We start from the raw sequence: 25,500 nt of genomic DNA, 5'->3' as shown, positions 1-25,500 counted from the left end.
AATGATCTTATCACAAACAATTAATGAGCGCAAGGCTTCTTGCTGTTCTAGAGGCAAATTACAAAAGATCTTACATTTAGAATTTTCAAAATTCTCAATGTCTTTCAGAACTAAAGTTTGAAACGTGAGAATGTGTGGATCAACAGGACCAGGAGTTTTGAAAACTCCTGGTCCTGTTGTGATGGGTCACAATTTTTGACAAGTAATGAAAAAAGTTTTCTGGTGGCTAAATATCCAAAGATCCCTTTAATCTACAGTTTGCCAAAACTAGAAACTTTGACAGAAAAGCTTTCCGTGATAGGGCTCCATCCAGTGATGTCACCCATATGTGAGGACTTCATCCTGCTGTCCTAGGAGAACACCTGTTACAGGTAAGCAACTCTGCTTTAACATAGCTGGGTTTTAATAAAAGGTTTGGATAAGTGGCTGGAGGAGAAGTCCATAAACTACTATTAACCAGATAGATCCCATGCTCCTAACACCATGTCTGTCTAGTGTTTGGGATCCTGCCAGGTACTTGTGACCTGGATTGGCCACTATTGGAAACAGGATATTGAACTTGAGACCTTTAGCCTCACCCAGTATGGCAAGTCTTATGTTCTTACGATCCTTAAGAACAATAGTAGAACTGCCAAACTGAGTGGGGCCAAGGGTCTATCAATCCCAGGATAGATATGAATAATTTAATAGTACAGAGCCAACATGAATTTAGCAAGGGAAGTCTTGCCTCCCAAATTTACTACATTTTTTTGAGGGCATAAATAAACATGGATAAAGGTGAGCCAGTTGGTATGATGTATCTGGATTTCCAGAAAGCATTTGACAAAGTCCCTCGTGAGAGATTTCTTAGGAAATTAAAAAGTCATGAGTAGGCAGTGTCCTATTGTTGATTGAGAACTGGTTAAAAGATAGGAAACAGAGTAGGGCTAAATGGTAAACACACTCAGTGGAGAAGGGTAAATAGTGGAGTGCTCCAGGGATCTGTTCTGGGATCGCTGTTTTTTAAATATATTTATAAATGACCTGGAAATAGGAATAACTGGGGTGATCAAATTTGCCAATGACACAAAATTATTCAAAGTTAATAAATCACAAGAGGATAGTGAAAAATTGCAAGAGGACATTGCAAACTGGAAGACTGGGCATGTAAATGGAAAATTAAATTTAATGTGGACAAGAGACTCTTACTAGGAGCCAAAAATTTAGATCACATTTCTCCAGAACTAATCTTATTACACTGGTTACCAGTTCACTTCTGAATCTAATTTAAAGAACTAAATTTAATATTTAACATTATTCATTCAAATAACACTGATATGAGTGGCATATCATTACAACCTTATAATCCCCAACGATCATTAAGATCCCAAAATAAGGGTTTACTCTTTGTCCCTAACAATGCCTTTTCCATTGATGGACCACATCTGTGGAACTCCCTACCTGGAAGGCTATGACTGAGCCCAGACAAAAAGAAATTTTAAAAGGAGCTAAAAACATGTCGCTTCAAAAAGGCGTTCAACCTAAGTTAATTAGAAGAAAGGAGTCTCTAAATTGACAATGAACTAAACAATTACATTCTCAAATAATTCCCACTCAGATATACTCAACCTAAAGTGAAGAATTATTTATGCATACTCTTTGTCATGAACTCACCATTTCATCTACTATTTCTCTTTCAAGTATTGACTGAGTTATGAATGTATTGAACAAATGCATGAATGTATCGACCCATGTCATGTACTATTCCTCTTTCAAGTATCTACCTGAATCATGAATATATTGATCTGGCCCTATGAATATATAGACCCATAATATGAATGTCTCATCAAATTATCGAATAGCCATGATCTATGAATGTCTCTTGTGAACTGTTGTGATCTTTATTAAGAATGACGGTATATAAAATGCTTAAATAAATAATAAGAGCAAAGTGATACACTTAGGGAATTATGGCTACACAAGGCAAGGTTCCCCATTAGGAGTCACCACTCAGGAAAAGGATCTAGGTGTCATTGAAAATACATTGAAATCTTCTGCTCAGTGTGCAGCAGCAGCCATGAAAGCAAATAGAATGCTAGGGATTATTAGGAAAGGAATGGAGAATAAAACAAAGAATATGATGCCGCTGTATCACTCCATGGTGCGACCTCATCTTAAGTACTGTGTGCAGTTCTGGTCACCACATCTCAAGAAAGATATAGTTTAGAAAAGGTATAGAGAAGGGCGACCAAAATGCTAAAGAGGATGGAATAATTCCCCCTATAAGAAAGGCTAAAGAGGTTAGGACTCTTCAGCTTGAAGAAGAGATGGCTGAGGGAGATATGATAGAGGTCTATAAAATGAGTGGCATCGAATGTGTCAACGTTAATCAGTTTACTCTTTCAAAAAGTATAAAGATCAGGGGATACACAATGAAGTTACTAGGTAATACATTTAAAACTAAGAGAAAATATATTTTTTTACTCCGTGGATAAATAAGCTCTAGATTCATTGCTAGAGGATGTGGTAAAAGCTATTGGTGTAGCTGCATTTAAAAAAAGATTTGGACATCCTGGAAGGAAAAGTCCATTAACAATCAATAAGCAAGAATTGCAAATACCTACTGCTTTTTCTTGGGATAAGCAGCTTGGAATCTATCTACCCACTCACCCCTTGGGATTCTGCCAAGTACTTTTGACCTGGATTGGCTATTGTTAGAAACAGGATACTAGGCTTGCTGGACCTTTGGTCTGACCCAGTATGGCAAGTATTATATTCTTATGTTCCTGTTTCCAACAGTGCCAATCCGTGCCACAAATACCTGGCAAGAGCCCAAATAGTAGATACCATGCAGCACAAGCCCAGGAATAAGCAGTGGCTGTCCCCAAATCTAACTTATTATTAACTGTTTATTGAGTTTTTCTGCAGGAATTTGTCCACACGGCTATGCTAATTACCTTTTAACACAACCTCTGACATTGAATTCCAGATATTAGTTGTGCATTTAATGAAAAAATATTTTCTCCAATTTGGGTGAAAGTTCTTCTTTATGCCTGTCTGCCATTGTTGCTAATAGCCAAAACCTTGGTGAAACTGAATGATTAACAAGAGACCATAATTCTGATAATCTCTTCCTAGCCCAGATAGATATGATTCCCTCTTCTATTTCAACTGTTCATAAGGGATTTAATCTACCTAAAGCTTCTTCTAACCTGGTACCACATAACCAAGACACATGGCTTCATCCAAACATACACTCCTTAGCTCTAAAGTTTAAATGTTTAATGGACAGTTGTTTTGTGACTTGGCTCCTCAAGCAATGTATCTCAGGTTCTGTTTGTATCAAGAAAACAACCAGCTAGAGTCTTTGATGTGTTCAAGTCAAAGATATTTTCTATATGATGTACAAGCAGAAGCTTAAATCCAATTTTACTAGACCAGTGCCCTTTGTTAGTTTGTTTTTGGGCCACTTCGGATCCAGTGGTGAAGGAGGGGAGCTGGTCAGTAGAGGTCTCCCGCCAATATTGTGGCTGTTTGAGGGGTGGGTATCGCCTTGAATGACCAATATTGGTCTCTCCCTTCACTATTTTCCAATGCTAATAAAACTCAAAATGAAAATACTTTTTATTTATTTAAGGAAATATCTCATGAAATACTGAAAACTTAAAAAAAAAAAAATCACAAGTCTTCTGCTCCTACTGTAGTTACCACTCAGGAAAAAGATCTTGAAGCCATTTGTGGACAATACTTTAAAATTCTTGGCTCAGTGTTCAGTGGCAGTCAAAAAGTAAATAGAATGTCAGGCATTGAATAGCATGTAAAAAGAACAATTGTTACTTTATTATGACTTTTTTTTTTTTTTTAATGTTTTGTGTTGCAGTCTGGCTTGACCTGAGAACCCAGTCTACTGTCGAAAGGCTTTTGAATCAAATTCCAGGGAAGAATAAAAACTTCTTAAAGGTAAAGAACATTATGAGATCATTTAATATTCTAAATATCTCAACTTTTACTTTAGCTTTTCCTTTTCTTGTTTTTTGATTGTGATCCTCACCAACCATGCCCAGATTTTAAAACACCTTTACGTGCCAAAGCTGGGAGATATTGCGTGTCTCGGGCTGGCGCATGCCGCACGGATTTTAAGCACACAAGTATGCGTGTATCTCCCGGTACACGCACAAATCAAAAAAGGGGTGTGGCATGGGCGGGACATGGGTGGTTCGGATCGTAACATGAAGTCTGCGCGTTAATACTTGCGCGCCAGAGTCTCCTACTGCATAACTTTACTTTTGCTATGGATGGCATGTAAGTTTAAAAAAAAAAATCAGGGCTAGTCAGCAGCATTTGAAAGGTTGGGGCTATTAGGGTAAAGGGGAGGCTATCTAGGTAGGGAGCTTAGGAAGTCCTATCCTTTTACCGGGGTAAACTGGGAACAAACTGGGGAAACAGGTATTTGCATTGGCTTGCGTGCCTAGCAAAATCCCCCCACTTACGCGGTAGAGGCAGCATTTGCGTGCACATGCGCATGTCTTCATAAAATTGCATGCACATGTACATATGTACTGCCGATTTTATAACATACATGGATATGGTATAAAATGGCCGCATCCATTGGTGCTAACCAGCATACGCATGTACATGTACGCCTGCACGGCTGATTAAAGTTACCATCTAATTTTTTTTTCCTTACCTTTTGAGCTACATTTGAAAACCATAGATTCCCTGTACTTACCCGGATCAGCCCATACTCCTGGGTTTTACCTCCCCTCGAGCAGACCAATTTCTGTGGACTCTGTTGTTTACCCCTGAGGTGTCCCCTAAAGTCTGTCAGTATTCTTCTGTCTCCAGCAGGTGGAAGAGGTGCTTCCCTGGAATGGTATTTGTTTGGTTAGAATCTGTAGGTTTTTTGTCAGGCTTCGGCTTTGTTTTTGATACTTGTTGCTTAGTCAGGGGTCAGGTAGTAAGCGTTCAGCTACTTTTCCCATTAGCCTCCCAGGGGGTTGTCAGGTCCTGGTGGGACCATCCTCCCTGGTATTTGAGGCTCAGGAGCAGAGGGTTGAGGACCCTGTAACTGCCTGCTGAAGGTGGTCCTGGGGGTCTCGGGCTCCCACCTTCAGCTAGCCCCCCGTGCCCAGTTTTAATCCTGTGACAAAAGTTTCTATAAATTGGGTTTCTGCACCTTTACATTTTTCCTGCTCTGCCGGCTTTGCTTCCTCTCCGTGGGTGTTTACTGTGCGCTCGGTTCAGGACCTGGACAGCTCCCGGTCGGGTAGGCCTGTGTTCTCACGTCTCCTCTCTCTGGCCGGGCTAAATTTAGGCCGCTGCTTATGCCGCGTGGTGTGGCCTGTGCCATGTGCGGCTCTCCCGAGCCGGCATCTGCACGGCGTGCTTGTTGGGGGGAGAGGGTTCCTCGGGTGTCGCTGCCCCAGTGAAATTGTCGGGCAGGGACTCCCGATTGCGTCGGGGAGCTGGCTGTTCACTTTTGCCTCGGCAGGTCCCGGACCCGATTCAGCTCAGCGCAGGAACAGAGGCCATTTTGAGCACCATGAGAGGAGAGAAAAACACTGCTGTGAGGGATGGGCTTTTGCGTCCCCCGTTGTCTCCGCGGCCTGGGGCACCGGGAGGGACCGGTCTCACAGGGCCTGAGGAGGATTTGGTAGGGGACGACGAGGAAGAGGACTTTGATGGGTCGTCTTTGTCGTTCACCTCAGATTTTGGGCTTCTAATGCACAAGGCTTTTAAGGAGCGCAGGGCTGGTAAGCCGCAGGGGCAGCGGGTAGCTCGCCGGACACCCGCTTCAGCGGAGCCAGGGGGTGGTCCCTCTTCATCCAGAAAGCGGATTCCAGCGCTGAAGGCTGGTGGAGCGCCCAAGGAAAAAAGTCCACTTCGTTCCATGGTCCGTCCGAGGGACAACCCATCCTCGGACTCTTCAGATGAGGAGGATTCTCCGCGACCACTTCCTGATCAGGATATGGACCCTGATACCCAGGCTCCGCCATCCAAGCACATGGGCTCCCTCCGGTGGAGGGGGATGATCCCAAGGTGGTGCGCTTGTTCAGAAAGGACGAGCTGGATCCCCTTATTCCGGTCATCTTGGAGGAACTGGGGATTGACGCCCCTCAGGAGGATTCCAGACTAGGGGCTACTATAGATTTGGTGGTGCTGGGCCTCCGAGGCCCAGCGCGGTCATTTCCATTTCACTTCTCTGTGTCTGACCTTTTATTCAAGGAGTGGGACACTCCTGATTTGGGTTTAAAGGTGAGCAGACCATGGATAAGCTGTATCCGCTCCCAGAAGACACGCTGGATTTTCTCAGGGTGCCTAAAGTGGATGCTGCGGTCTCAGCGGTGACGAAGTCGACTATTCCGGTAACAGGGGCCGCAGCCTTGAAGGATTTGCAAGACCGTAAGTTGGAGGTACATCTGAAGAACATCTTTGAGATTTCGGCACTCGGGGTCCGGGCTGCCATCTGCAGCAGCTTCGCGCAGCGGGCCAGTCTCTGCTGGATCCAGGATTTCCAAGCATCTGTGGATCTTACAGAAGCCCAGTCACTACAGGTAAGGAGGCTGGAGTCTGTGGTGGCTTACACTGCGGATGCCCTGTATGATCTTTTGCAGACATCAGGAAGAGCGGTGGTGTCCGCACGTCGTCTACTATGGTTGCGCAATTGGTCGGCGGATGTATCCTCCAAGTTGCATTTGAGTTCGCTGCCCTTCAAAGGCAGGTTGTTGTTCAGGCAGCAATTGGATGATATGATCAAGTCCCTCGGAGAAAACAAGGTCCATAAGCTGCCGGAGGACAGGCCTAGGATCAGAGGATCTTTCCCTCAGAGAGCGAGATTTCGGGGAAATCGACGTTTTCGCTCCTCCCGCTCCACGGGTTCATTGTTCCGTCAGGGACAAAGCCGTCAAAACACGTGGCCCATTCCTTTCGAGGCCGGTGGTCTTCCAGAGATGGCGCCCCTCAATCTCATGGGGGTCCCAAGCCTTCACAATGAAGGGCGGCCGGTTCACTCCTCGTTCCAAAGATTGGTGGCAGGTTGTCCTTATTCCTGGAGGAGTGGACCACGGTAACGTCTGATCAATGGGTCCTAAGCATAATCGAACACGGCTATGCTTTAGATTTTGCACGGCCGATCCGCGACTGCTTCATGATTTCCCCATGTGCGTGCAGTCAAAAGAGACAAGCGGTACACGAGACCTTGGCGCGATTGTTCTAGTGCCACTTGGAGAACTAAGGCGCAGGCGATACTCAATCTATTTTGTTGTGCCGAAAAAAGAAGGAACATTCCGCCCCATCCTCAATCGGAAACAGGTCAATCGGAAGCTGAAGGTGCCTCGTTTTCGGATGGAAACTCTGCGCTCCGTGATAGCATCCATCCACAAGGGAGAGTTTCTGGCATCGTTGGACCTGATGGAGGCTTATCTGCACATTCCCATTCATCCGGATCATCAGAAGTACCTACGGTTCGCGATCCTCGGCCAGCATTTCCAGTTTTGTGCACTCCCATTCGTGCTTGCGACAGCGCCAAGGGTCTTCACCAAAGTGATGGTGGTGGTAGCAGCAGCCCTGCAGCGCGAGGGTTCATCCCTACCTGGATGTTTGGCTGATTCGTGCGAAGTCTGAGGAATTGTGCAGGACCGCAGCCCAGCAGGTCCTCCAGAGGTTGACTTCCTTAGGTTGGGTGGTGAAACCCCCACAAGAGCCATCTGATTCCTTCTCAGTCCTTGGAGTTTCTGGGAGCCAGATTCGATACGGTCTCGGGCAAGGTGTTTCTTACAGAAGAGAGACTTTCCAAGTTGATTTCCCAGGTGGATGTATTCAGTTCCATGCTTCAGCCCACGGCCTGGGATTATTTGCAGGTCCTGGGTCGATGGCTTCCACTCTCGAGCTCGTTCCTTGGGCCTTTGCTCATTTGCGTCTTCTGCAGTCTGCGTTGCTCTCCTGCTGGAGTCCACTTTCCCGGCAATTCCAGCTTCAGTTGCCACTGACGGATGTGGCGCGTGCCAGTCTACATTGGTGGCTGTGTCCAGACAACTTACGTCGGGGAGAGGACTTGGAAATTCCCATGTGGATTGTGGTCACAACCGATGCCAGCCTCTTCGGCTGGGGGGCAGTGTGTCAGGGAGCAGCGGTGCAGGGCCAATGGACAAGGACTGAATCCTCCTGGTCCATCAATCGCTTGGAGACCAGGGTGGTTTGGCTAGTGTTGCAGGCTCTTCTTCTTCTCTTGGTGGAAGGGCGGTCGGTGAGAATACTATCAGACAATGCCACAGCAGTGGCTTACAGCAATTTTCAAGGAGGAACCAGGAGCTGTCCAGTGGTGACGGAGGCATGGCTGCTGATCGCCTGGGCGGAACAGCACCTTTACAGTATTGCGGCCTCCCACATCGCCAGGGTCGATAACGTGCAGGCAGACTTTCTCAGTCGAAACCAGTTGGATCCAGGGGAGTTGGAGCTCTCAGACGAGGCCTTTCGTCTTCTGTGCCAGCATTGGACCAGGCCATCCATGGACCTCATGGCAACGTGTCTCAATGCCAAGGCTTCTCGTTTCTTCAGTCGGCGACGAGAACCGGGAGCGGAGGGAGTAGATGCTCTGGCCCTACCCTAGCCAAGGGACGTTCTGTTGTACGTCTTTCCTCCGTGGCCATTGGTCGGGAAAGTGTTGCGCCGCATAGAAGTTCACCCGGGTATGGTGATTCTAGTGGTTCCTGAATGGTTTGCCGATCTTCTGACTCTAGCCGTCGACGGTCCACTGCGGTTTCCTCTGTCCCAACTCTACTGCGCCAAGGGCCAGTCTATTTCGGCGTGGTCACTCGCTTCTGTCTAGCAGCATGACTTTTGAAAGGCAGCGGTTAAGTTCGAGGGGTTATTTGCCTGCGGTGATCGCCATGCTCTTGCACTCATGTAAAACCTCTACCTCCAGAGCCTATGCTAGGGTCTGGGGGGTCTTTGAGTCCTGGTGTGTGGACCGGGACATTCGTCCTGCCAAGGCCTCAATCCCGGAAGTTCTGGATTTCCTTCAGGCGGACTTGTCCAAGTGTCTGGCCTTTAATTCCTTGAGATTTCAAGTAGCGGCGTTGGGTTGTTTTCGAGGTAAGGTGCAGGGGGTGGTGCTTGCTTCGCATTCTGATGTGGCTAGGTTCCTGAAAGGAGTGAAGCACTTGTGCCCTCCAGTTCGGAATCCCTGTCCTTCCTGGAAACTCAATTTGGTCCACCGCGCTCTTTGCTCGGCCCCCTTTGCTCCCTTGAAGAGGGCGACCCTGAAGGATCTCACTTTGAAAATGGTGTTTTTCATCGCTATTGTTTCGGCGAGGTGCATTTCAGAGCTCCAGGCGTTATCTTGCAGAGAGCTTTTCTTAAGGATTTCGGACACAGGTGTTTCCTTGTGCATTGTTCCATCCTTTCTCCCGAAGGTGGTCTTTGCCTTTCTTTTAAATCAGTCTGTGGAGCTTCCTTCCTTTGCGGGGTTGGATTCCTCTTCGCCAGAGGCCAGAGATTTGCGTAAGCTGGATGTGAAACGGGTATTGTTGCGTTACCTGGAGGTCACGAATAGTTTCCGCTTGACAGATCATCTTTTCGTCTTATGGAGTGGACGCAGAAGGGGTCAGAAAGCTTCCAAGGCAACTATCGCCCGGTGGCTGAAGGAGGCTATCGTGTCGGCATACCTTGTACAGGGCCAGTCGATTCCGGACGGGCTTAAGGCTCATTCTACGCGCTCGCAATCGACTTCGTGGGCAGAATGTCAACAGGTGCTGCCGCAAGAGATTTGTAGGGCGGCTACCTGGAAGTCCACTCACACTTTCGCGAGACACTATAGACGTGATGTCCAGGCACCCTAGCCCAGGGAGTTCAGAGCCAGTGTTCTCCGAGCGGGACTCTTGCAGTCCCACCCTGGTTAGGGAAGCTTGGGTACATCCCAGGAGTCTGGGCTGATCCGGGTACGTACAGGGAAAGGAAAATTGGTTCTTACCTGCTAATTTTTGTTCCTGTAGTACCACGGATCAGCCCAGAGTCCCACCCAGGGAGAGTCCACTCGGCCGGTAGTATATCGTTTCATATGCCCCCCTGTTTAGGGTCAGAATTATAGGGCATTGTTTTTCAGTTTCAGTTACGAGTTCTTCATTTCCCTCTGCTCTTCGGGGGGAGGTTGTTCAGTGACAGTTGTGAATCTTTATTATTGTTCTGCTTGGGTACAGTGGAATACTGACAGACTCTAGGGGACACCTCAGGGGTCTACGACAGAGTCCACAGAAATTGGTTTGTCTCCACCTGCTGGAGGGGAGGTAAAACCCAGGAGTCTGGGCTGATCCGTGGTACTACAGGAACGAAAATTAGCAGGTAAGAACCAATTTTCCTTTTCTTCTTGCCATGTTTGCCCACTGCTCTTCTACTTCTGCTAGATTTTCCCATTGAGCTAACAATTTCTTTAAGTTCGTCCCCATTTTAACAAAATTAGTTTTGCTGAAGCCTAAGACCCTTTCTATTAACTGAACCACACCATAATATTTTAAATAGCTTCCCATACTAGTGTGGTTGTTGCACAATTATCTAGCTTCCTAGGTCCCCTATGTAGACTGCCAGACAAATCAGCTACATGAGCAGCTGTGTGTTTGACTTTTAATGCTTCATTTTTTTCCTTTTTTGTCATTCGTTCTGATATCCCCAAAACTAGTATGAATTGCACAAGTAGAACACTTTAAACTTTTGCCATTAGGCCATGCTTCTGCTGTCTCTTCACCTTTTAGTAACTAAGGATCCTTTGTGCTTAGCATGACTTTTTATAGGTGGGATACACATAGTCTATTACTGTTTTAGCTTGCACTGCCTGCTACAGCAGGCCATTCCACACATCCATCACCTTTTCTATGAGAAAATATCTCCTGATATTGTTCCTGAGTCTAAGCCCGTGGAGCCATCTATCATGACCCCTTGTAGAACTTCCCTTTCATTGAAAAAAGCTTACCTCCTTTGCATCATTGATATTTTTCAAGTACTGTATTTGAATGTCTGTCATATCTCTTTTCCTGTAGGGTATATATGTATTTAGATTTGGGCTGGTGGCATCTCTGTGATTTTTGCTAATACAGACTATCATTATGATTCCTTCAGGAATAGTTAGATTCTTAAGTTTCGTCTTATAGGGTTAAGGTGCAGTGTCTGCTTTTCAGCATAGGAAGACAACCTGAGATTGTTTCAAAATGTGAATCTTTTTACCTTCAAATTATTCTATGTTCAGTCATGACTCCAAGTCTCCCATGCTTTGAGAAGCCTGGGTTGGCATTCTGCTGCAGGAAGAGAGCATTCTTTAATGCTCAGTCAGCACCCTAATAACTTTTAGACAGACATACTTTTGAAAGGAGACTGGTGGTTTTCTCATCCAGAAGAGATTGTGCTCTGGAGCTGCTGCAGCAGGAGGCATTAGGAAGTCCTTGAAGAAAAGCGCCTGTGAATAACACTGAAGGTCTTGACCTTAGTTGTTTCCTCTAAGCTTTCACAATTCCCATATGTGCTTTCTTACTAAGGAGGCTTCTGTAAGCTGTTTCCTACATGATAGGGTATCATCTAGCAAAAAGGCAATGTCACTGGCCTAAGTTCAGTTAGTGAGTGGAAGTTGTCTCCCTTCTCCCCAAAGAAGTACATGTAATGAGTATAATATCATTAGATTGGAACACAAAGCTCAATGTTTCTCATTTTTATAGTGTCGTACTGGGCTGCCCCTTAGCACTTATTTCAGTGCAGTGAAGTTGCGATGGCTCCTGGACAATGTGGAACAAGTAAAAAAAGCCGTAGCTGATGGAAGAGCCATATTTGGTACCATAGACAGTTGGCTTATATGGGTACGTACGCATTTTGTTTTAACTTTGTAACTACTTGAGCTACAAGCTAAAATTCAGAAGGTTGTCAAATACTTTGTGTAGCACAAATTCAAATGAAAATCTGTTTTGTAGATAATGGCAGGAAGAGCATGCAGGTTAGGTCGTGGCATGTAGGTAATAGAAGGCTGAAGTTGACTGACAGAGCAATTTTGGGTTTTTCATAATGTTAGAAAACTGCATTGATTGCTGTAGCTTTTCACTCAGTTACAAAATGTTGAAAATATTTGAAGTCCATATTCAAAAGCCATTAAGATGGATAACCTAACAGTTATCCACGTAATGACATACACTGTTATATTCAGCTGGATAAAAGGGAGTTTTGAGGGCGTTCCGAGGAGGGACTATGAGAAATCTGGGTAATCTAGCTGTATATCAGATATAAACAGCTAGGTTAGCTGGATAACTTTAGACTTGCTTCTGAACAGGTATAAAGTTACCCGGCCTTGTGTGACCGGATAACATGCTACTTAATTGCATATCTTTAAAAGATATGCAGCTAAGTATCGTTGTCCTCCGTTAAGATTCAGTAACTAAATCCCCTTCCTCCTCCACCAAACCCTTACTCTTCTAACCCCACCCGCCACACACACACATTCACCTCTTTTTAAGCATTAAAGTTGTGCCAGTATTAAACCCAGTCCATATATTTATGTAAAAATCAGATCTGGCCACCTCTCCCCCTTCCCTGTCGTCTTCATAATCTTTTTTTTTTTTTTAAATGCAAGCCGGGACAGAGGGACACTCTGCCCTGCTCCTGGCGCCTCCCGCACTGCTCGAGGCAGCACTGGAAGCGTAAGATAACAAAGTTTATGCTTTTAGCTTTGCCTTTGTGAGATCAGTGCTGAAAGCAGGGCAGAGGGTCCCTCACTCCCGGCTCACATAAAACAGGTTGCAGAGAGATGGGGAGGATACAGAAATTCCATAATACAATCAGAAACCAAAGGCAAATGTTCATTGTGCTGGATGACTGTCATCAGAGGCACTAATCTGGGAACTCTTAGCGAGGGAAACACAACAGTTAAAAGCCTCCCAGAATCATCGGCTAGCAGAAATGCTATTCAAATAGTGATCAAAGAAGAAAGCAAAGACTCTAAAGTTGATACTATCATACATCTGGGAACCAATGACCTTGCTAGAAACAGCATCCAAGCGGTACAGAGAAATTTCCAGTCTCTAGCGAAGCAGATTAGTCACATGGTGACACCCATTGCCTTTTTGAGAAGTGTTACCTGTTCACGGGAAGGAGAGGCCAAGCCATATTAATAACTTCAATGTATGGCTCAAATCTCGATGCAAGGAACAAAGTTTTGGATTTATTAGGGGCTGGGGCCGTGTATGGAACAGTAAAAAGCTCTTTGTCAAAGATGGCTTACATCTGTCTGTCCCAAAAAACACAAAGGTAGGCGATCTATGAAAGCCGTTAGGAAATACAAAAAAATAGATGCCTTTATTAAAGTGGAGACGTAAAAGATCAATGTAGCCCGACTCTGGCCGAGTTTCGCCGTTTATAACAGCTGCCTCAGGGGCTAGAAATCAAATCATATATAAACATAATTACAATAAATAAATTTCTTAAACAATAAATACAAAGTTAAGAAATTAAAAAATTATTTATAAAAAACTCATATGAAAATGTTCTAAAATGGTGACAAATGGAATAAAACTTAAAACATCTTCACTGTTGTATATTAATAAATAATATTGGTTTTGTGCAATAATGCAATTTACAATATCCTGAGAGGTACAATTACCTTTTATATACAATGATGGACACTCGGTGTTAAAACAATTAATAGACTTAATCGTTAATTGTGTTTATATCTGTTGGATCCGCAACAATATTAAATCTGTAAAAAGTGTACATGAACAAAATCAAAATTCAGAAATCACAGCAAAATAAACTTGATATATATAAAAAGACTGTGTGCCAGACAATTGAGTGATGTTCGAATATAAAGACTGACCTTATCGCTTGTACAGTCAATGCTTGTACAGTCAATGTTAATGCGATGTATTTAATAATTCCTGGATTCAACAATTACATAGCTAGCAGAAATAGTCAATACTCCTGATACAAAAATAAATAAATAAGTTATCAATTAAATCTACATTTGAAACTCGAATGTGACAAAATATGATGTAGTGAATTAAAATTGAATACTTAAATGAATTGTATGAAAGAGTTGGTGAATCCTGTGAACATGTTAATGATAAAAATACAAATTTTAAAATTAAACAAAGAAAACTAATAAACTTTAGGACATACTGTTTTTAGAGAATTTATATAATGTGTATATTGTGTTAAATTAATTTGTGTCTTAAATAAATTATAAACCCTTAAGGGGGAAAAGAAATGATTCCTTCTATATGTTACCGATAGGTGATTATCTGACTAAATGTATAGATGTGAATGAATGTGTAAAAATACAAAAATAGATAAAGAGAACAGATCTTAGCACATACAAAAAGATTTTTCATTATTAGCAAAATCTGTAGCGGATTAATTACAACATATCAATTATAACCGGCTTGCTATAGAGTGTTGCAAATAAAAAATGAAGAACATTATATTAGACTCGGGTGCTATCATATTAATGGAAGGAGATTTTAAGACAAAAATATAATGTGCATACTAGCATGATCAATAAAAAAGACAAGAGTAAAGAATCCCCAATTAATACGGCAATTCTCAAAGTAGTGATGCTAATTAAATTAAAATGGAATTGTGGCGCCAAATCGAAGTGTTAATCATAGTATTGACTATTCCACTACTATAAAATATGTATAAATGTAAATAATCGAGTCGATCATCAGAAAAGTTAGAAATTATAGCGGACTCATAAAAATGATATATAAAAAAATTTTTGTATAACGTCAAAATGAGAAAAGAAACTCTGTTACAATTTTTTAATTAAAATGTGTATTACTTTGCAGTCCACTTCTGAATACGGGTCCCCACTTGTAGTGACAAACATTCAGTCTACTACCGCTGAGACGCCTTTAAAGAGAATTTTGGCGCCAAAATTGGGTTGTCAATCAAAAAGCTGATTATACCGGGGGATACCTAGCAATATTATTTAAAAGAAGTTTTTTTTATATTTGCTATTAAAAAAACGTGTTACTGAGCTAGGTGCATACCCATTTTATGATGTGTTTATCAAAAAAGAGAGCACGAAGCACACCTGTCAATCATGTTGGAGGTGTGTCTTTGACGTGACAGCACAAATCCAATGTGTGTTACGACTAAATGTATGATAACAGTACTTAGTAGATAAAAAATTCAGATAATGAAATGTAAATGATACTTGTTGTTCCCAAATACTCAAATTATTAAATATACACATTTTAATTAAAAAATTGTAACTGAGTTTCTTTTTTTTTTTCATTTTGACATTATACAAAAATTTTTTATATATCATTTTTATGAGTCTGCTATAATTACTAACTTTTCTGATCGACTATTTAAGACACAAATTAATTTAACACAATATACACATTATATAAATTCTCTAAAAACAGTATGTCCTAAAGTTTATTAGTTTTCTTTGTTTAATTTTAAAATTTGTATTTTTATCATTAACATGTTCACAGGATTCACCAACTCTTTCATACAATTCATTTAAGTATTCAATTTTAATTCACTACATCATATTTAGTCACATTCGAGTTTCAAATGTAGATTTAATTGATAACTTATTTATTTATTTTTGTATCAGGAGTATTGACTATTTCTGCTAGCAATGTAATTGTTGAATCCAGAAGTTATTAAATACATCGCATTAACAAGAATATGATTGACTGTACAAGCGATAAGGTCAGTCTTTATATTCGAACATCACTCAATTGTCTGGCACACATAGTCTTTTTATATATATCAAGTTTATTTTGCTGTGATTTCTGAATTTTGATTTTGCTCATATACACTTTTTACAGATTTAATATTGTTGTGGATCCAACAGATATAAACACAGTTAACGATTAAGTCTATTAATTGTTTTAACACCGAGAGTCCACCCGCCCGCTGTATTAGCGCCTATACAGTAAAATGGGTTGCGCGGGCCTAACGCTTGCCTAACGCTTCGCAGCCGCGGCATGCATTTGCATGCAATTTGAAGAGAGTATCGAGCGGTAGGTGAAGAGAACTGTGCGTGCGGGGAACGAGGGTGCGCCCGGCACTGCCGCGGCCTTAGAGTATCGATCTGAGAGTGAGTGAATTCCAAGCTTTAGTTCACTATTTTCCTTACCTACAATTTTTTTCATGATAAAGTAGTTCTGTGAACTCATCCAAAGTTTCTACCTAAAGTAGTTTCAACTTTCCATATCATTCAGAGCATTACACTTTCAATATTGTTCCCTAAACCTCATGCTAACAAAAGGGAGTCTCAATTCCATACTCTGGACTACAAAAGAGCATTAGCGTATTATAAGCAAAGAACTCAGTTTTCGCAAATCTTCGCAATTATTTTTATCCTTCAACCCCAACTCATTAGGGATTGCAGTCTCAAAAAGGACTATATCTAACTGGATCTCAAACTGAATTCCGTTCTGCCATAGTTCATCACAGACTCCTCTATCCAGCTCAGTTTCAGCACAGCAACTACTGAAAAATGCATCTTCTATTGCCCATCTAAAAAATGTTCCAATGGAAGAAATATGTGGGGCTGCAACTTGGTCTTGAGTTCATATCTTCATGCCTAGACCTCCCAACATCTTCCAACAGCATGCTCGGACAAGCAGTTCTATTTTGAATTTTAGATCAGAAAACCACATCCACCAAGGAGTAAAAATAATAATAATATATAATGAGTATTATATTGATGCTTGGTTCCATCTTGTACTTTTATACTCATGCTTGGGGACTCCCAAATAGCAGGGCTAATTCAGCCTGCTTATCTACCAGAAAAGAGCAAGTTTGCTTACTGTAAACAGTGTTTTCCATAGATAGCAGGATGAATTAGCCATGCTTCCCATCCTCTTCCGTAGACGTGAAGTTTTCTGCAACTCTTTCTATATATTCAAAACCCGATAGCTTGGAGAACTGCCGTTGAAGAGCTGTGAGCTGCGCGGGGGAGGTGCCGCACATGCGCAGCACCAAAAAAACCCAAACTTGAATCTTTGAAGACAGTGTGCGAACTGGCACGCCCTCAAATGACGTCACCCAAATAGCATAGCTAATTTATCTTACTACGTATGGAAAACACCATTTACGGTAAGCAAACTTGCTCTTACCTGGCCACCCAGCAGAACGTTTATCCCACTGAATATATGGTACAATTTATTCGGCTAATTTTAACCGGATAACTTGTCCACTAGCCGCCTTATTGTACGTTGGCCTTGTCTGTTTTTAACTAAGCTGTAAACAAGTAACCTTGTCTTTGGCTTTTCTGATTATTAAATGTATAGCTGGCAGAGGGAAAATATTCTGATGTAGTTTCATAGTTTGATATAGCAAGAAAATGATGTTAAATATCAGGTATTTTTATTTGTTCTGTTTTTGCTTTACACAGAGTATAACAGGAGGGAAGAATGGAGGTATTCATTGTACAGATGTAACCAATGCCAGTAGAACGATGCTTTTTAACATTCACACTTTGGAATGGGATCCTGATTTATGCCAGTAAGTTCATCTGTGCTGGTGAACTATGTGTGAAGAAATGAGACAAAAACTGAACTGGAAACCCCAAGGTGCTGGGCTCTGCATGCAATTCAACACCAGAGAAATAGAAACAGAATGCATTTCCTCCTGTACTGTGCAAAATACAAATATACTGGAGATGCACATGCATGTCAAACATCCCCCCCCCCCCCTCAGAGGCTCGACACAGTAAAGTAAATGGTGATAAAACACAAATATAGGTAACACGAGTATCTGCATTGTCATTGAGAAGACTTTTCTGTTACTCTCCTGTCCTGTACCAGTTATACAAAAGAAAACTGCACAATGCTAAAGCCTTGCCACCACAACAAACAGGTTAGGTTGACAGATTAGTCTACAGACTCTAGGCGGTAGTGACCGAAGGGGATGGGGATTTCCTTGATTTTAAAATCCCCATTGGCTCTGCTCCCAGTACTCTGCAGCCAACCAATTAGGGAGTCCACTGGCTGGCCGCAGCATTTCCATCACTTGGCTACCATGCAGCCTGCAGTAGAGGGGGAGGCCTAGTGGGTGCCATGCTCATGTAGTCTTTCTGCCACCCACCCACCCACCCCCAAACAGGCCTTAATGAGTTGGGGAAGCATTCTGGGTTTATGGGGTATGTGACACCCTTTTACCAGCAGCAACTGTGTACCTTCTCTCTGAGTTGAGGGGGCACGGGGATGCACAGCAGGCCACTTATTTTCCAAGACTAACAAACTAGCAGAGAAAATTTGGGTTTCTCACATTAGAATGAGCAGGAAATATTCTGTGTAATCCTAGAGGAAACAGGAGAAATGGCAGCCAGCGCAGCAAAATATGCTGCGATTGGACTAGGAACAATACAAACCAACATCAGAACCTGGGCATTGCCCTTATTGTGCTTCCTATACCCTCTAATTTTATCACTGTTGTCACGGGGTGTGATTGATGCAGTCTCATAGGCGAACCTGCTAGGCCCACAGTGACAGCTGACAAACCCACTTGGGCTGGGATAAGGACGAGCTTCACCTGTACCAATCATGTTCCCCACAGATTGAGGCCTTTGGTTTGGGGCCAGCAGACTTAGGCAAGAGTTCTGGAGAGAGGGCGAGGAAAGTCTGGAGATGAGCCAAGGTCGGAGCAGACAGCAGAGACTAATCCAAGACAGGTCAGGGCTAGCTGAGAGCAGGCAGCAACAAAGTCCAGGAAATGGTTAGAGCACAAGAGGAAGTGCAGGCCAGGACAGGGACAAGGCAAGATGGAGCAAGGAAGGGCTGAGTAGGGCATGGCAGACGCAAGGCAAAAGCAGGCTGGAACAAACAGGAAAAGGGCAGGATCTGAAGGGCTACACACACAAGACAGCAGGGGGCCTGTTGCTGAGGCATTGGCTGGAAGTGCAGTGAGACTTTAAATACCCTACTGTGCTGACATCATCTAGTGCTGCTCCTGGATTTCCCACTGTGGAGCATTCATAATCCGGCACGCATGCCTATGGGTAGTATTGGCGAGAGTGGAGCGAGGAGTGGCGGTATTCCTGTGCTGCGGCGTCCTGGAATGTGTGACCACTCGCAGGACCATCCCATGGCTGGCCAAATGTTAAGAACATAAAAAATTACCATGCTGGGTCAGACCAAGGGTCCATCAAGCCCAGCATCCTGTTTCCAACAGTGGCCAATCTAGGCTATGAGTACATGGCAAGTACCCAAACACTAAGTAGATCCCATGCTACTGCTGCCAGTAATAGCAGCAGTAGCATGGCTACTCCATAAGTCAACTTGATTAATAGCAAATAATGCACTTCTCCTCCAAGAGCTTATCCAAACCTTTTTTAAACCCAGCTATACTAACTGCACTAACCACATTCATCTGCAAATTTGATAACCTCACTCGTATTCCTTTCCAGATCATTTGTAAATATATTGAAAAGCACTGGTCCAAAAACAGATCCCTGAGGCACTCCACTGTTTACCCTTTTCCACTGAGAAAATTGACCATTTAATCCTACTCTCTTTCTTTCCTGTCTTTTAACCAGTTTGTAATCCATGAAAGGACATCGCCTCCTATCCAATGACTTTTTAGTTTTCTTAGAAGCCTCTCATGAGGGACTTTGTCAAATGCCTTCTGAAAATCCAAATACACTACATCTGCCGGTTCACCTTTATCCACTGTGGTGCCTGTCTGTCATCGATCGCACACTGGCCTCTTTTTTTTTTTTTTTTTTTCGATGGAGTCGTCAGGTTTTCGACGGTGCTCCCAGAGCCCACGGACCATGTCCATCACAGATCCGCATGAGGTTTGTATCCTCTGCACGACATCCTGGTTGTAGTGGTGGATATAGTGGCAAGTCTTTGGCAACCACCTCTTCCAGCCTGAAGCGCAATGCAATGTTAGTGAAAAACTTTTATTAAAGAGAAACAAGTTGACAGACAACCAGGAACCGGAGATGTGTTTTTTCTTATACATCCCCAGCAATCAGTTATATCAAAACATTCAGCGTGAGTCCCCAACCCGCCCCACCCCTCCCTCTCAGCATATCACCTAGCTTCCCCATCGCCACCACTCCATTAGTCCCATTTCCACTCTGTCGTCTATTCTACCAATAACAGAGCCCACGAGCAACGTTCAGGCATTAAGTACCAAGCTTCAGGAACGATGTTGTAACGGCAGCAAATAGTCTTCCCAAGTCTGTAAGAGGTTGCGGCGAGGATCTCTGCCATATTGTCTATCTGCATCATCCGGTGAAGATGTATTCGCCAAGTCCAGTAAGAGGGTGATTCTGTCTCTCCAGTGTAGTAAAATAACACTTTTCCCCACTGCACAGGCTTTCCTAAGAAACAGACAACTGCCTGCACCTCGCAGAAATGGCCGGGGAATGCAATCAAATAAAAGCATGTAAGGAGAGACTGGGAGGCGGACGTCTAATAATTCCCGCAAGTAATCCACAATCTTCCCCCAAAACGTTTGAATGAGAGGGCATGCCCAAAAGATATGAGACAGTGTCCCTACCAACGAGTGACATCGTGAACACTGCTCAGTAGCAGCCAATTTGGCGTGATAAGCAATCTTGGGGGAAACAAATGCTCTCTGCAAGAATTTGAATTGCATTTCCCTAAAGTACATATTGCTGGTGACCTTAGTTATGTTCCGCATACAGGCTGAAAAAACCGCTAGAGGCACTAAAACATCCCCATCGTGCCCCCAATGCTCCACAGAGGTAAGATACGTGGCTGTAGATTTACCCTGAAGCAACCCTATGTAATATACTGCTAAAGACGGGGCTCGCCGACCTTCAAGATGAAAAAAAGCCTCCAAGGCCTGAAAATGAGTAGGTTCTTAGTGGATAGTGCCAGGGAGTGAATATAATGTCGAATTTGTAAGTAGCCAAATAGGTGTGTACTGGTCAGCCCATATATTCCTTTCAACGTATCGAAGGATAAAATGTTGCCAGTTGCATCAGCAAATGACCCAGTTGCTTAATGCACTTCTGCCCCCACCCTCTCAGATCGGAGGAATGAGAGCCAGGCAGAAACTCTAGGTTCCCCCTTTTGGGCAAAAGATATGAGCAGACTCTAGGTAATCCCAGCTGGTTAGTAAGGAAAATCCAAGCCTTCTGAAGAGGCATAATTAAGGGATCCCGTACCAGTACCGAAGGCAGTGCCTCCAGGGAACCCATGAGAACAAACTTGAGGTCTATGTGCTCTGCCATAATATTAAGAACATAAGAACATAAATTGCCATGCTAGGTCAGACACAAGGCAAAAACAGGCTGGAACGAAGACTGATTCCCCTAGAAGCCAATCACGGATCAACCGTAAGTTAGCCGCGACATTATACCTGAAGAAATCTGGAGCTCCCATACCCCCAAGTCCCCACTTCAATTTTAACCAAGCCAGTGGGACACGAGCCTTTTTTCCCCTCCAGAAGAAGTCCCGCATCATCCTATCTACTTTCCCCAAGTCCCTGCATTTGAGTGAAAGTGGGAGATTCTGCAGCACAAATAGCCATTTAGGCAAGAGAACCAGTTTGAACAAGTTAATAAGGCCCTCTCAGAGACATGGGTAGGTCCCACCAAGTGCACAGTTTAATTTGGGTGACTTTCATCATTCGTGAGACGTTCAGATCATACATGCCAGTCAATGCACTGGACACACAAATCCCAAGGTATTTAATTGAGTCCCCTGCCCAATGAAGGGGGAAAGGACCCCACCAGCGTTCTTTGAGGGTGTCTGGAAAGGCCAGGGCCTCTGACTTTTCCCAATTGATTCGCAATCCGGAGATCGTACCAAAGATGGAAAACAGCTCCAGCAGAGCCGGCAAGGATTTCTGGGGATCCGACAAAAAGACAAGCACATCGTCAGCAAAGGCAGCGTACTTAAAGATCTCCTTCCACCCCCAATCGTGGAACTGTACACCCCATATGGTATGAGATGCCTGTATAGCAAGTAACATAGGCTCTAAAGTGAGAAGAAACAACAAAAGGGACAAGGGACAACCCTGGCTGGTGCCCCGCAACACCGGAAAAGGTGCTGAATACATCCCATTGACTAATATAGAGCCCACTGGATTGTTATAAAGTAACTGAATGGCCTGCAAGAAAAATCCCCCAAACCCCCATTAAGGGGAGCAAATGAAATAGAAAACCCCATTCTACCCGATCAAAGGCCTTTTCAGCATCTAAACTGTCAATGAAAAATGGAATATCAGTTCTCTGACATAGCGTCATGGCTGCCATCACCCGCCAAATGTTTGTGAGGGCAAACTGTTTCTTATCAAAGCCCACCTGATCTGGTTTAATCAAATTTGGTAGTATCTCCCCCAGCCTATCTGCTAATATTTTTGCCATAAGTTTGTGGTCTACATTTAGCAAAGAAATGGGACGATAGAAAGCAGGCAGTAAAGGATCCTTCCCTGGCTTGGGATAAGAGTCACATAAACCAGATTACCATGAGGTGGGAATGCCCCCACATGGGTTAGGGTATTAAACACTAAAGGGAGGAGTTTGGCAAGGTGTTCGATCAGACACTTATAAAACGCCGAACTGTAATCGTCTGGACCCGGGGCTTTAAATTTATGAGCTTTCTGGATAACTAGTCGCACCTCCTCTTCCTTTATGGGGGTCGTTCAAACTCCAACTCTGTGCAAGAGTGATGGAAGGGAGATTGAAACGCGCCCAGAAATTTTCCCAGCTAACAGGACTCCATCCCTCAGACGCATAGAGAGCGGAATAATACTCCTGAAAGGCTTCCAAGATGTCAGGAGTTTCATTCACTACCCGACCCCCAGACGTCTTAATGGCTGGAATATGTCGAGACCCCCTCGCCGACTTTAATGAAATTGGCCAGCATTTTCCCTGACTTATTCCCATATTGATATAATTGGAATTGGTAATATAAGTGATTCTTCTCCCGCTGATGAAGTAAAGAATTGATCGCAGTTTGCAAAGACAGATAGGATTCCCTGTGAATCTGGGAATGAGAAGCAATTAGATCTCATTTAGCTTTTTGGAGCTGTGCGCTCAAGTGCAATAACCGTTTATCCAAGGTTCGTTTTCGGTGGGCCAAATAAGAAATAATATCCCCCCGTAATACCACCTTTGCTGCATTCCAAAATAGCACGGGGTCATCACTGTGCTGGGCATTTAAAGCTGCATAATCCGCCCATTTCACCCAGAGGTACTCTTGGAAGTGTGTGTTCTCAGCAAGAAAATAAGGATATCGCCAGCGGCATACAGACACCCCGACAGGAGCCAATTTCAATTCCAGCCAAATCGGAGCATGGTCTGAAAAGACCACATCTCCAATCCCGGCAGAGGGGACTTTGGAAAAATGATGAGAGCTTACCAGAAAATAATCCAGTCTAGAGTGAGTCGCATGCGCTCAGGAAATATGTGTGAAGTCTTTCTCAAACTGATGAAGGATGCGCCAGGAGTCTACTATATGCAAGGTGGATTCCAACATTCGGATGCCCTTACTTGGGGACACCAGCGCTCTGAGCAGAGGAGGATCTATCCCACCCCGGGTCTCGCAGCGCGTTAAAATCTCCCCCCACCACCACCACTTGGTCAGTGTATGGGAGAAGGAGTCTGTGCAGAGTCTGAAAAAAAGAAGCCTGGTATGTATTGGGGGCATATATATTACACAGCACCAGGGGAACATGATTGAATTCAGTTTCAAACATAGGATTATTCATCTCCCCTGAAGAAGAAACTTGGAAGTTTCAAAACAAGGCCTTGTAGGGAGAACATTGAATAAGCAGGATGCAGCACTAAGTTAAGTATTTGACAGGTAATAGAAGTAAAAAAAGTGAGCAAAGCAGTTGGTGCTGGATTAAAATAAAACTTGAAACTACGGGAGATTTTAGATTTTTTTGAATAAAGTAAATTGGATGATAGGTGGATTGTCGATGATTACAATACATAAAGTAGACTAACATTAACTCCAATGGGTTTGGAGTTAGTGGATTAAGGTCATGAAATGAGACAGTCACCTCCATCTTTAATAATTTTTTAATGTTAACACACGATGTGGTGAAGGAAATAGAATTAAATACAAAAAAAGAAAAAAAATCGGGATCTTCACACAAAGGATGTTGATAAGAAAATACGGGGTTGTGTGAATGGTAGGGTATATTAAGTGTTACAACCTGTTAACAGTGGAGATTTAAATAACAATGAAATCTATGGCACCATGACATATGATAAACAATACAGAAAAGGAAAAAAACATACTATTCCACGCCGGTGCAAAGGACACTTATTGAAAGTCCCACATAGGTTTGTCCAGATAAGGGAATGATCAAATACAAGAAACAGCCCTGAAAAGGCTCAAAAACAAGAGAAATGCAAGAAATAAGGGGAACAGTTGATCCGACCATCAGGCTACGCAGGCAGGGAATCGAAGAAGTAAACAGCAACTTCCCCTCACGGTAGTGACCGGCGGTTACTCATTAGAGAAAACAAAACGCAGTTCAGGCCGCTGTACGTTAAGGTCATGGCACTTCCGCGACTATCGCCGACGGCTTGTCCAGCTTGGTGATTTAGGCACGGATCTCTTCGGCCTCTGAGAACCACCGAGGCCCTCCGGGGGTAGTAACTCGCACCCTGGCCGGGTAGATAACGGCCCGCTGACCCAGGTTGTGTAATTGAGCACAGAGAGGAGAAGAGCGCCTGACACTGGGCGGTGAGGGCTGCCGAGAAAGCCTGGAAAATGAGAATCCTCTTACCTTCAAACAGTAAGAGTTGTCCTCCCTGCACGGCCTGCAAAATTTCTGCTTTATGTGCATAGTTGAGTAATTTCGCGATGATCACTCGGGGACGATCCTGCTGCGCACATTTTTGGCCTAGCCTGTGGGCGCGCTCGACCCGAGCGGGCCGCACGCCAAAGAAATCTTCAGCTCACGAGTCAGCCATTCTTCCAGGAGCTTGGGGAGATCTTGTTCCTCTAGCGACTCGGGCAGCCCGATAAACCTGAAGTTCAAGCGACGAGGCCTGTTTTCCAGGTCCTCTAGCCAGTCAGTATTCTGCGCTAAAGCTGCCTTGAGAATTTCCAGCTCAGACCGCGTGGACTGGAAGCCACCTTCCGCTTCTGATACCCGCTGCTCCAATTCATTAAAATGTCTCTCATACCCGGCAATCGAGGTGGTTAGATCCACAATTTGGTTGGAGATTTTTTGAAATTCAGGCCCCAGGGCTTCAACCACTGCCACCTTGATATCTGCCCAATTCGCCGGTATTGGTGTCTCCATGGTGCCGAGATCGTCATCTGACATCGCGTCAGTAGCCCGTATTCGCTCCCTGTCCTCCCTCTCCTTCTTCGCTGTCCACATAGGCATTTCTCAGTAAAAAAAAAAAAAAAAGATTCCCTGAGAGTCCTATGAGCAATATATTGTCCCCCAAACGCTGTAGGATATCGAAAGCTAGTAGAGATGGGGCTGGATGGTTAAGCAAGGAGCCAGCAAGGGAAAGGCATAACAATGCATGTGTCCTTTTTTTACACTGTACTGCAGGGCACTACCAGACCGGTCCAAGTA

At 43.8% G+C, this 25,500-nt stretch overlaps 1 protein-coding gene across 5 annotated transcripts in view; it reads left to right on the top strand.

Moving 5' to 3' along the window:
• Positions 1 to 25,500, top strand: part of GK (glycerol kinase) — a 381,644-nt gene that overhangs the window by 80,386 nt on the left and 275,758 nt on the right. For all 5 annotated transcript variants that reach the window (XR_003856985.1, XR_003856986.1, XM_029603081.1 and 2 more), the window contains exons 5-7: positions 3,860 to 3,939; positions 11,679 to 11,816; positions 17,363 to 17,472. Coding sequence is in view for 3 of the 5 variants with exons in the window: in XM_029603081.1 (XP_029458941.1) it covers positions 3,860 to 3,939; positions 11,679 to 11,816; positions 17,363 to 17,472 (328 nt within the window). In the remaining 2 variants the exon portion in view is untranslated. The remainder of the gene's footprint in view (positions 1 to 3,859; positions 3,940 to 11,678; positions 11,817 to 17,362; positions 17,473 to 25,500) is intronic.

This window comes from Rhinatrema bivittatum, chromosome 5, assembly GCF_901001135.1.
Source record: "Rhinatrema bivittatum chromosome 5, aRhiBiv1.1, whole genome shotgun sequence".
Classification (NCBI taxonomy): Eukaryota; Metazoa; Chordata; class Amphibia; order Gymnophiona; family Rhinatrematidae; genus Rhinatrema; species Rhinatrema bivittatum.
The sequence above is the reverse complement of the archived record's forward strand: the minus strand, read 5'-3'. Positions and strand labels throughout refer to the sequence as shown.